The sequence below is a fragment of the Carassius auratus genome, unplaced genomic scaffold, assembly GCF_003368295.1.
Source record: "Carassius auratus strain Wakin unplaced genomic scaffold, ASM336829v1 scaf_tig00037710, whole genome shotgun sequence".
Taxonomy (NCBI): Eukaryota; Metazoa; Chordata; class Actinopteri; order Cypriniformes; family Cyprinidae; genus Carassius; species Carassius auratus.
In genome coordinates, this window is record NW_020526398.1 from 73456 (window position 1) to 86383 (window position 12928).

General features: G+C 40.3%; 1 protein-coding gene across 1 annotated transcript in view; it reads right to left on the reverse strand.

Annotated features, from left to right (window-relative positions):
* LOC113083312 (cilia- and flagella-associated protein 58) overlaps nucleotides 1–12928 on the reverse strand; it is an 88242-nt gene that overhangs the window by 21796 nt on the left and 53518 nt on the right. The window contains exons 14-15 of the mRNA XM_026254463.1: nucleotides 9621–9732; nucleotides 9426–9530 (exon numbers count right to left, since the gene is read on the reverse strand). Coding sequence (XP_026110248.1) covers nucleotides 9426–9530; nucleotides 9621–9732 — 217 coding nt within the window. The remainder of the gene's footprint in view (nucleotides 1–9425; nucleotides 9531–9620; nucleotides 9733–12928) is intronic.

The following is a 12928-nucleotide window of genomic DNA, read 5'->3' on the forward strand; positions in this document are numbered from 1 at the left end:
GATTCGGCTCAATGCTCAGTCAGCAGGCATATATTACTCCACGTGACACGAGTTGCTGCTGAACTTATTTCAGAGTAGTGGCATATCTCCAGTTTAAACCGAACATTAATTAGCAGGCATGGTTTGTTTGCACTCCTGGTCTCCGTCAAGGCGCGGTCACACTAGACTTTAAACATGCGAAATTATTTCGAACGCCACTGCGAATATGGGCGGGAGCAAGATAAACAGTCTCCCCTTAATTCACAAGATGGATTATTATGATTCTAGCACTGTGTCTTTTGCAACGGCGTCGAAAGCGTTTTATATTGTAACTTTACTCTGTATCTCTCTATAAATATACACCCTAAGGGGAGGAATGGGAGAAGAGAGAGAGAGAGAGAGAGAGAGAGAGAGAGAGAAAAAAAAAAAAAAAAAAAAAAAAAAAAAAACATTATAAAACGTTGTCATTCCAATGTATCACCTGTTCCCGTCGACACCACAAACCATGCAGCTTCTTTCTTTTATAAATCTGTTAATGTAATATAAAATAGGACGCTGCGCAACAGCTAAAGTATATAGCGCTTCCTTTTTGAATTTTTGTACAGAGAGGTCATGCAACAATGTATCGCTCTTCTACTGGTCCACATCCTCACGTTATGCAAATTCCCTGGTCAGAGTTCACCAAACTTGAACTTTGGAACGCAGCGAAATGCAAAATTTTTCGCATAAGCTTGCGTTTCCGGTCAGACGCATTCGCATGCGTATGAATGGAAGTCAATGGAGAGAAAAGTGCAGTGTGACCGCCATCACTCATAACTAACTAACGTCTGGAGGGGCGCGTTAAGTAGGTTCTGCTCATGCTGTCAAACTGACGTCATCAGAAAAATTATTCGTTACAGGGTGGAAGTGTTCAGAATTTGATAAGATTGCTAAGACAAACAATGTTTAATTGTTTACATCAAGATTAGCAATGTGTGCTAGTAAGCTTAAGTCCCTTTTGATTTATGCATATTTTAAACTTAACCTCCGATACCTCAACTTAATATTTAAAAAAAAAAAAAAAAAAAAAAAAAAAAAAAAATTGGGGCGTGACAGTTAAGGGGTTAAGCTACAATCAAGGCTTGTTTATATTCGCGCATCTACTGGTGTTGGTTCATCACTCTTACTCGGCTATTGCGGCTTTCACTTTACACTTTTAAACTTTCAGACAGCTGTACCCTCAGCCAACCCGGATTCTTCAGTCTGCCTCCGTTAGCAGACATAATAGCCTACTAAACGAAGTGCTTACGTCAGCTGGAAATCACATTTCTAAGGCGTTGCTCCCTCTACAATCAAGCCTACACGTTTGCATGGTCCGCTTCTAATGTTTTTCCTTCCAATTTTGCGTTCCTATTCTAATTTCAACCGTTGCTCCTTTCTTGTTTAATAAATATAAAAAAAAAAAAAAAAAACCCGCAATCTTAATTTCTCTATTAGCAGACTCTTTGCCAGCATCTAATCCACGCTAAATTTTATAATCAAATTTTCAAGCCTTTTGGCTATTCAGTTCTATTACTACTTGAGGGGTTCGCTAAATCTTCCAACAAATTAAAGACAAATGTCTGCCTATTACCCTGCCCATATTGCAAAATGAATTACTTCCATCTGCTACGGCCTTCCTTCAAAGTACCTCAATATTCTTCTGGAGGCAGTGTTTATCTGCTTTCTACAGGTTATGCTTCCAGGGGAATTCACTTCAACCAATCAATTTGATCCTGCTCGCGGCAATTCCTTCAGATCTATGATTCGGACCAAAAATTCTTCACACTCTCCTCAAGCACTCAAAAACCAATGTGCAAGGTTCTGGAGTCACCTTAACAATTCTAAAATCAATAATCCTGTCCCTTCTCTGCATGGTGAAATTTCTTAAAAATCCGACCTAGAATTTCTAAAACGCACCAGCTCTATTTTTCCTAACGGAGCCCCCTTTCCAAGGCTGTTTAGAACTCGCTTAACCACTGTTCTCAAAGCTGCAGTCTATCTACTGGCCATTCATTCAGAATTGGGGCAGCTACTTCAGCAGCTGAATGAAGGATCTCTACATCAGCTGTTAAGATCATGGGCAGATGGTCTTCCTAAGCATTTGAATCATACATCAGACCTGATTCAAAACCATTATTGAAGCTCAGCAAGCTCTCCTGTAACTAATCAGGTAAATTCATGCAATTACTGGTGGTGGTGTTACTATATCTGTATGGTCTTTCAAGGCCTGTCTGTGTCTGCCTATCGTGACTATTTCTGTACGGTCTATCGAGACCTGTCCGTGTCCGGCTATCATGGCTATTTTTCCGTATGGTCTATCAAGGCCTGTCCCATGTTTGCCTATTGTGGCTGTCTGTGTCTGCCTATCGTGGCTATTTCTGTACGGTCTATCGAGACCTGTCCGTGTCCGGCTATCATGGCTATTTTCTGTATGGTCTATCAAGGCCTGTCCCATGTCTGCCTATTGTGGCTATCTGTGTCTGGCCTATCGTGGCTATTTCTGTACGGTCTATCGAGACCTGTCCGTGTCCGGCTATCATGGCTATTTTTCTGTATGGTCTATCAAGGCCTGTCCCATGTTTGCCTATTGTGGCTGTCTGTGTCTGCCTATCGTGGCTATTTCTGTACGGTCTATCGAGACCTGTCCGTGTCCGGCTATCATGGCTATTTTCTGTATGGTCTATCAAGGCCTGTCCCATGTCTGCCTATTGTGGCTATCTGTGTCTGGCCTATCCTGGCTATTTCTGTACGGTCTATCGAGGCCTATCTGTGTCTGGCCTATCCTGGCTATTTCTGTACGGTCTATCGAGGCCTATCTGTGTCTGGCTATAATGGCTATTTCTGTACGGCCTATCGAGGCCTGTCCGTGTCTGCCTATCGTGGCTGTCTGTGTCTGGCCTATCGTGGCTATTTCTGTACGGCCTATCAAGGCTTGTCCGTGTCCGGCCATCATGGCTATTTTTCTGTACGGTCTATTGAGGCCTGTCCTGTGTCTGCCTACTGTGGCTATTTCTGTACGGCTATTGAGGCCTGTCTGCGTCTGCCATTGTGGCTGTCTGCGTCTGGCCTATCGTGGCTATTTATGTACGGCCTATCGAGGTCTGTCTGCGTCTGCCTATCGTGGCTAATCATGGTCTATCGAGGCCTGTCTTGCGTCTGCCTATCGTGGCTGTCTGCGTCTGGCCTATTGTGGCTATTTATGTACGGTCTATCGAGGCTGTCTGTGTTGGCTATCATGGCTATTTCTGTACGGTCTATCGAGGCCTGTCCGTGTCCGCCTATCGTGGCTGTCTGCGTCTGGCCTATTGTGGCTATTTCCGTTGGTCTATCGAGGCCTGTCCGTGTCTGGCTATCATGGCTATTTTTCTGTATGGTCTATCAAGGCCTATCTGTGTCTGGCCATCATGGCTATTTCTGTACGGTCTATCAAGGCCTGTCTGCGTCTGCCTACTGTGGCTGTCTGTGTCTGGCCTATCGTGGCTATTTATGTATGGTCTATCGAGGCCTGTCTGTGTCTGGCTATCATGGCTATTTTTCTGTACGGTCTATCGAGGCTGTCTGTGTTCTGCCTATCATGGCTATTCTGTATGGTCTATCGAGGCCTGTCTGCGTCTGCCTATCGTGGCTGTCTGCGTCTGGCCTATCGTGGCTATTTCTGTTGGTCTATTGAGGCCTGTCTGTGTCTGCCTATCGTGGCTGTCTGCGTGAGGCCTATCGTGGCTATTTATGTTGGTCTATCGGGGCCTGTCTGTGTCTGCCTATCGTGGCTGTCTGCGTCTGGCCTATCGTGGCTATTTATGTACGGTCTATTGGGGCCTGTCTGTGTCTGCCTATCGTGGCTGTCTGCGTCTGGCCTATCGGGCTATTTATGTTCGGCCAATTGGGGCCTGTCCGCGTTTGCCTATCGTGGCTGTCTGCGTCTGGCCTATCGTGGCTATTTATGTTCGGCCTATCGAGGCCTGTCCGTGTCTGCCTATCGTGGCTATTTCTGTTGGTCTATCGAGGCCTGTCTATGTCTGCCTATCGTGGCTATTTCTGTTGGTCTATCGAGGCCTGTCTGTGTCTGCCTATCGTGGCTATTTCTGTTGGTCTATCGAGGCCTGTCTGTGTCTGCCTATCGTGGCATTTCTGTTGGTCTATCGAGGCCTGTCTGTGTCTGCCTATCGTGGCTATTTCTGTTGGTCTATCGAGGCCTGTCTGTGTCTGCCTATCATGGCTGTTTCTGTTGGTCTATCGAGGCCTGTCTGTGTCTGCCTATCATGGCTGTTTCTGTTGGTCTATCGAGGCCTGTCTGTGTCTGCCTATCGTGGCTGTCTGTGTCCTGCCTATCGTTGCTGTCTGTGTCTGGCCTATTTCTGTAAAACTAAGAAGTTTAATCTAACGTCATTATACTGGTCATGCTAACTCTCTTTCTATTTCTTCCAGGAACCTTAGGATTCACAACTGGTGGGTATACTTCATCTACTTTTTTTTGGGGGGAAGGCTGGCCCCGTCTGGAGGTCTCATAATCCACCTAATTTTGGGGGTCTGCTGCGCCCCTGCCTTCGTCTTCAGGCAGGAAATGCAGATTCGCTACCCTCGGATTACGAACCATGGACGGGGCCTTCCGCCAAAGAAATTTATAATTGTGCTCGCTGAGCTGTCAATAAATGTATGCTTCGTACATTCCTCTATCTCCCGAGTCTTTCTGGTAGAAATGGAAGCTTTAGCCTAAGTTCTGCCAGGAAGACTCAATCACTTCGTCACTAATTACCTTCATCATTATCCAATCACGTCTTTATACTCCTGTATAAAAGATCGTACTTACACATGTTTGAGTTCGCAGATGCCAACGCGACAACAACCTCCACCCTCCCCACCACCACCAGGATGGTCCTGTCCTTACCTTCCAGGGGGGGTCTGCTGCGCCCCTGCCTTCGTCTTCAGGCAGGAAATGCAGATTCGCTACCCTCGGATTACGAACCATGGACGGGGCCTTCCGCCAAAGAAATTTATAATTGTGCTCGCTGAGCTGTCAATAAATGTATGCTTCGTACATTCCTCTATCTCCCGAGTCTTTCTGGTAGAACTTATAATCACAGGAGATGCACATGAAAATCACATTCGATTTTTGCACAGCCTTAACATATAGTTAACAAAGCTAAACAGCGTTGCCCTTTGTGTAGTAAGTTACAGAAACTGTTAAACGCACCAACTTAAATAATAAAATACACTTACCGGTTTTGGTCCATAAACAAAGCCTTCTCCAGACAAAGAGGGAACTGCTCCATCTTTCAAGAATAATCTTTGTGTGAATCCGGCATTAAACTGATCGAGATTGTGGAAACTGTCCTCAGCAAAATGTGCTGCACATAGTTTTACATGTGGATTATAATTTTCGGGAACTGAGTTAAACATAAATTGTAACCATAAATCTCCAAGTACAGCGTCCCTGGGAAGCCCAAACAAAGATGATTGGACTCCGACGACATGGATTTCGACGACGGATTTCGACGACATGGCGACAAACACAAACGCAACTCTTCCTCTTCTCCGTCGAAGTGCAACAAGACCACGCCCCTTTTTGTGTATGCCTGTGGGCGGAGGTTAGTCAAAAAACTGTTTTAGTGATGTCATTAAAGAAGGAAGCAGAGGGATGAAGTCCAAACTGGGCGTTCGATGTATGCAAATTCTGTTAAATAAAATATCTCACTTGGCATTGAAATTTCAGCATTAGAATTTTACAGATATTATTTATACTCTAACAACAACATTATACACTAACTAAAGTTTGAAACATGTGATCACAAAGAACGGGACCTTTAAACTGTGAAACTAGCTTAGAAATCAGTTTAGCTCAATGCTAATTTTTAAATTTGATTTTAACATGTTTTTTTTTTTTCATGTCTATGGTGCTTAACATAACTCATTATAGTGTGTACTAAACAGGTCTGTGTGTGTAAGCAGCGAGAGAGTTAGGATTGAAGTATATAGTGTTTGAAAGACAGGAAGTGTTCATGCATGAGCTTTTGAAATAAGAAGTCACAAGCTCTCTCTGAGTGATGGATCTCCTGCGATACAATATCACCTTCCTTTCTCTTTTACCCAAATGAAAACTTTAGCTCAGAAAACTCAATCTAACTCTACGGAACCTGATGGAAACCTATCACAGACCTTACGACCTATCTGTGTTACAGCGTTATATTACATTAACTGTAGGGCATAATAAACCCTGCTGTTTGTTGCAGGTAAAACAGACTTTCCTGTCATACCTCAGTTTGTAATTCGGTGAGTCACTGGGCCATATCTTACGGCCACCATTCATGAATAAATAGTTAACCACTAATCGCCTGTCCAGATTTGCCTGCACGAATATTAACTGACATGACATGTTCTGTGCCTCTTTCATTATCGCACTGCCTCAATGCAAATAATGCAAGAATTAGAGTCTGCATATGTGTGAAAATCAGCACCTGCTCATTGTTTTGCCATAAAGTGCTGCATTGTGAATTCTTCAAGATCTATAAAGGGTATTATATTCAAAATGGAACCTGTCTTGCTTCATTTCTGGATCACCCCTCCATCTACAGAAGTGCAGCATTGTCTTGACTGCAATGGTTTTTTGCTATTGTGTCCTAAACTGTGCTATATTACACTCACAATTTTCAGTGCAAACAGCTACAAAACAATACAACAATCCCCTGCTGTCTAACAACTGTGGTGGGGTTGTTTTAAAAGGCATCAAAGGCAGCTCAAGACTCAACAGCGTTTGAGCCGATACACCGAGCTAAGCTGAGCGACTTCATAATCGCACAATGAGTTAAATGGGTGTTGCAAGGCAGTCAGCTTTAACCTAATTAGCACTGCATCCCAATGTTCCTTCGAAGGTGGGTTCATTTCATCAGCAGTCCATTGGCATATTAATTGATTTTCAGACTGGAACTGAATTTGAGAGAAATCGCACAATGCTGATTGTTCCAAGTTCATAGCTTCATCAAACAGAATTAATGTGGGACACTCTTAAGCCCGTTTCACACTGCGATTCCAGAAAATACATGGGTAATGTTTCCCTGCAATTGTACCCGGGTTGTTAGACTTAGCCCCTTTCACATTGCCAGTGAATATCTGGAATATGAGCGTGCATTCACACACAAAGGTCCCATAATGACACATGACATCAAGATGTGACGTGTAATGTACGAATCGAAAATGCTAGGCACGTTAACTTTCACTTAAGCTGTCGAACGATCTTAGCTTCAGCGCAGATAGTGAGGAGCTAACTGATCTCTGCTTCATTACAGTTTGCACAGATTTTTTTCCGTTGCGAACGTTGATCTGCCTTCAAAACACCTGGTAAAAGAGTCGCACAACAACGTGCATCATCCCTATGACACACCCTTTACGGCATTGGTTCTGGCTATTGTTCCCACAGAGCTTGTTCCTGGACTCAACCGGCAATGTTACTTGGTCCCCAACTCGGGATCAATCACGGAATCAATCCCATGACATATTTGCGTTCACACAGAAGGCGACCCGGCAAATTTTCCGGGACCAACGTGCAGTGTGAAAGAGGCTTTATACTCTCCACCACAGCTTGTATAAATATCAATAGTGTGTTCTGAATTGAGTTTAGGAAGAAAAGGTGAATCTAGTGATGACCTGAAAAAAATCAAACACATTTTGATATGATCTGATCCCTGAAAACGGCTGCTCATGTCCTAAGATTGCGATCCAGTCTGTTAAGCTTCATTTGATACAGGCAGTGAAAGGAACCTTTTTAAACTGGCTGTCTGTCTGTCTGATGTTAATGGCATTTTGAAAGCCCATTTTATCATTTCCACTGCATCTGAGCTCAAGATCCAAAGTGAGAAAAAACTCTTAACACCATCAAACCGAACACTGCAGCCCATGTCTACCCCTTTCGTAATGGTGGAAGTAAAGTGGACAGTTTCTCCTAGAACATTTTGTCTGTCTCTTTCAGACAAACCGAGAACTTTTTCGTTATATTTGTTTTTTTCCTCTCCCAGCTCTGTAACGTTTCTGATTAGCTGCTTTGGAGCCCCCATTATAGTCTTCAAACAAACAAACCCAATTAAAAATCTCAAACACATAACCAAGAAAGCATATAACTTAATATAACATATATCCTAGTCACTCCAACAGCACCTCTCTCCATCTCTCCATTCATAACCTAATCAGAGATTCAAAGTGCATTTATCTAAACAAACTTTGGTCCCTCAAGAAGCTCTACTCGAGCACCTGCTCATCTGAGAAGTCACATTTGTTTCTAGTCTGAGCAATGAACAGCACGGATCACTTCATTACAGATAATGGAGGGCTCTCTGAATACTAGACCATACACAAGGACAAAGAGGGAAAAATGACTAGTTCCAGACTATAGTGCAAGTAATGTATGGCTAAATGTATAAATGATAGACTCTGCTTGTTGTATATTATTGAGCTGAATGGCAGGGAGGATATGAAAATTGGTCTCTCTTTTAGGATACAGTACATTAAAAATGGACTCCAGAAAAAATCACTAATTGTCCATCCAGACAGAATTCTGTGGGATGGATTTTAATATGGTAAAAGTAGAGAGTACTTACTGTTATTAGGAGCTGGAAGCATAATCAAATTAGTCCAAATATGTAATATTGGAACAAGCAAGGCACAGAGGAAGAGTACAACGGTTTAATGATTATGTGGAAATCTGTGGCACTTTGTCCAAAAGTGCTACAGGCACAGAAAACAGTTATTCAGTAACCTAATAACCAAATATCACAATCTTAAAGTAGCACAATCTGTATTACTTTTAGATAACTTTAAATTGCCTTAAAGCAGCATTTGCAAATGTAGAACATAGAAAATCAATATCAATTTGATAACTTTTTTTAAATATAACTAATCTATTTTTAAAGAATTTAACTATTATATAGTAATATAGTTATCGCTAAGATTTAAAAATTCCAGAACAAGTAAAAACAGTAATGTTGTGAAATATTATCATTATTTTAATATATTAAATGTTATATTTTAATTTATACTTGTGATGGCAAAGCAGCTTTTTTGTCAAAGGTAAAAATGGTTGTGTTGGTTAAAAATATTTGTGAAACTATGATTATTATGATGATTATTATTATTATTCCATTTTTATTTTTTTTAGCATTCCTTTATTTTTAAGGATTCTTTTATGAATGACAAAAAAATTGCATTTATTTGCAGCATTATATATTATATATCTTTAATGTCACTTTTGAAAAACATAATACATAAATGCATATATAAATAAACTGGTCTCTTGACTCCAAATGTTAGTGTATATAATTTTAATTTCTCTAACTCTATATGCAGACTAATGATATGAATCTGTGGTGGGCAATGTTTGGCAAGGAAGAAGTGGCACTAGGACTGTTTAATGACTTGCACCAATTACATAATCTTCTCACCTGTAGCATAAGCTCTTTCTCCACAACCTCCTGAGTCTTAGCTATCAGCCTCCGTTGAAGAGAATGAATCTTCTGAATCAGTTCAAAGCTGCTTGGATCACTCGCCTCCAAAAAAAAGAGAAGCGAAATCAATCTTTCTGGAAGACTGTATTATTTCTATAACTGTTTCCATAAAACGCTTATGCAAGCCCATACCTCTAGCTTTCTCCAGCGGTGGACATTCAAGGGATTGCCAAGCTCATCCTCTAGAGCTCGACATCTTGTCCTCTCCTTCAGCAGCTCCCTCTGCATATGAAACACCTCATGTCTGCCATCAGAACAAAGACACACCAGTAGAGTAAATCTGACTCTGGTTTCCAGGCCACAATAAAAGCATCAATAATCTACTAATTTATAGTCAGTCATTTAAAGTCCCTGCATTCTGGCAGGATGCAATACCACTTTGAAAATGAGTTTGTGTGCGAGGTTCTAAAAGCCTGCACTTCACTTATTTACTTATGCAATACAACCGGCACAAACAGGGAAATGCAAGCGAGAGGGAGAAACAAATCTCTTGGATCTCATATCGACAGGTTATGGCTCACAGCATAATCCTAGCTGACCTTTCCCTCTCTGCAGCAAGCTTGTTTGATGTAGACATGTATGCTTTCCTATAGGCATACACACAATACATTCTAGCATTTGCTGCTATTTTAGGGTTGGTCTATATAAATATTCGTTGCATAGTCTCATCATTTTTCAGATTAGTTGTGCATTAATTTTTGGTTTCAAACTAGATTTTTCACGTTTTTGAAGAAATTCAGTATTTCAGCATTAACATTTTGCCTCCAAAATTGCTGTGCAGTAAGGGTGTTACATACTGTATGTTACTTATGATATTTTGGCCTCAATATATGGCTTCTCAATGTAAGTGAATTGTTTTAATATTTGTAATGATTTTTGCCATCTCTATGCCTGACTGAAGTTAAAATGCCTTAATAAAGTATTTTTTTTCTTTACAAGACAGCTATTGATGGACTGCAGTCATGTCAGTTACTTGTGGATTATGATCCAAGATGATCCAATGGTGAGCAAGTGATGCAATGCTAAATTTCTCCAAATCTGTTCCAATGAAGGACAATCTCATCTACAGCTTAGTAATTTTTTGGGAGAACTATCCCTTTACTCAACAAATCAGAAAAGTCTGGGGGGTGGGACTAGCATTTCAATGGTTTACTTTAGAGTGTAACATCTCTCTGTTACAATATTTGATTTGTTGTGGTAATTGTGGACAACTGAAGAAAAGATCCCAGTTGTGTTTTGTTAGATTGCACCCACCTTTTATTTTGCACAACAGCGTATTCTGTGTATTTTACCCCTACAACAGTGTCACTTATGGCAAGTCTAGCTATAGCCAGTGTCTTCCTTTGACCTATTACAGTGATTCAACTCCGCAAGTAAACAACTTGAAAGCTCCTTCAGCCAACCTATAAGCACTGGTGGCTTGCCAGAGCTGGAAAAAGCTAATTACACCATTTCAGCCACAATAGAAAAGCCTCTTGAAATACTTTGAAAATAAATAAATAACAAAATTGTCATCTAAGGACACACACACACACACACACAAATCTTCATGGAACAGAAGAACAGAAAAGTAAATGAAAGGTAGATAAAACAACACCCTGTCTACACCAGACATGACTGGCACAACACAACAAAAGCACGAAAAGCCATTATATAATCAATCTTTGTGTCCAAATATGCCTATTTCCATACTACTTAGTAGGCGATAAAAAGTATGTGAATCAAGTAGTATGTCATTGTCATATGAATACTAATTCTACTAATTCTAATCACCAATCTATAGTTATAAAAAATTACACAAAAAGTAACCACTGACTTACAACGTCCATCAACAATAATGAATATGTGTAACCGAGATGACAGAGATCCATACTGTAACCAGCTGAATGCTCAGAATGCCTAGAACTTTTTCTGTGAAGCAATGGAGAGAGATGGATGATCATAGCGCACAGCTCATTTACCTGAGCGCAATGCAGGTTGAGTTTATGAGGGTGTTAGCGATTAGCATGCTAAATTGATCAATAAGTCATTTCCTTTGGGGGGAAAAACTCTATTACCAAAATTGTCAGTGTACTATCATTTGTCTAGCAATGTGAGTAAACTGGAGAAGTTTTTGCAAATGTTGTTTTGCTAAAAGACAGTGGAATTGCTTCTAAATGGCTAAGATTGATTTCTCAAGACATACAAGGTCTTTTTTTCGTTATTGATGATTCAGACAAAATCAGTGCTGTTAGTGTTTGCTATGTTTGAGGGAGAAAAATTGGCATTAGCTCTTGTTTTGGGTTGCTTGTCATCTTTAATATTTATAACTGTCTCAATGGCTCCGTTCCAAAACCTACTGAGCTATACAGAGGCTGTATTTTAAGGCATCACAGCCATGCTCCTGATGCAAAAGCCTATTTTAGATGGAAAGGAACTTTATTATGCTGCCATATAAGGCACTTCAAGCCAAATTTAGTTTAGCTATACATATACTGTATATATTTAATATGTTGAGTTACAAGTTTTTACGAGTTTTTCCTCAACAAACTCCTAATTTGCTGCTTATTAATAGTTAGTAAGGTAGTTGTTAAGTGGGTAGGATTAGGGATGTAGAATATGATCATGCAGTTTTATAAGTACTAATAAACAGCCAATAAATTAACAATAGGCATGCTAATAAGCAATTAGTTAATAACGAGGATCGGTCCCAGATTAAACAGAAACACTCATTACAATTTAGAGTTCATTAAAGTGTACAATAAAAACTGTATAGTGTACATTATTATTTTATCTAGTAAATATTAGGTGTACTTATACTTAACAACGTAAATCTATTCTTTCCCGTGTAGTGCGTGGTAACTGTAATCTCTCTATTACATATCAAGTGTTCATGTTTAGACCCTAACCTGAGTCTTTAATAAGTGTCTTCCTTCATTAAAATTGATGGCAAAGCAAACAAACAAGACCTCAGGCGCTTTGATGTGAAGAGGAATCCTCTTGAACACCTGTTGCATCATTGTCAGACACCGATGTACACACATAAACAGTTGCTGTTCTCTGATTATGTTGTTGTACAGCAGGAAAACTGTCTTTATAAAGAAAACATTACATATTACACATTACGTATTACATGTATCTTGTTCTATCAAAGGAAATAGTTTCAAACAAATCCACAACAGAACCACTGCACATCTCAGAGCGGTCTCACATGTTCGGTGGTGTTTCATTCATAAATTAATTGTTTTGAATGGATAAGCAAATTGAGTCATAACAACTATCACATTTTTCATTCATGAATGAATGAATCAGCGGTACAGAATAAATCATTTGGTTATCTGATTAAGTGATTCAATTTGTTGCTGAACATTTTTTTTATTAAACGAATCAATTAAATGAATGATTCAGAAACTTCATATAAGGTTTACACCCTATGTAGGTTGCATTTCTCAGCCATATAC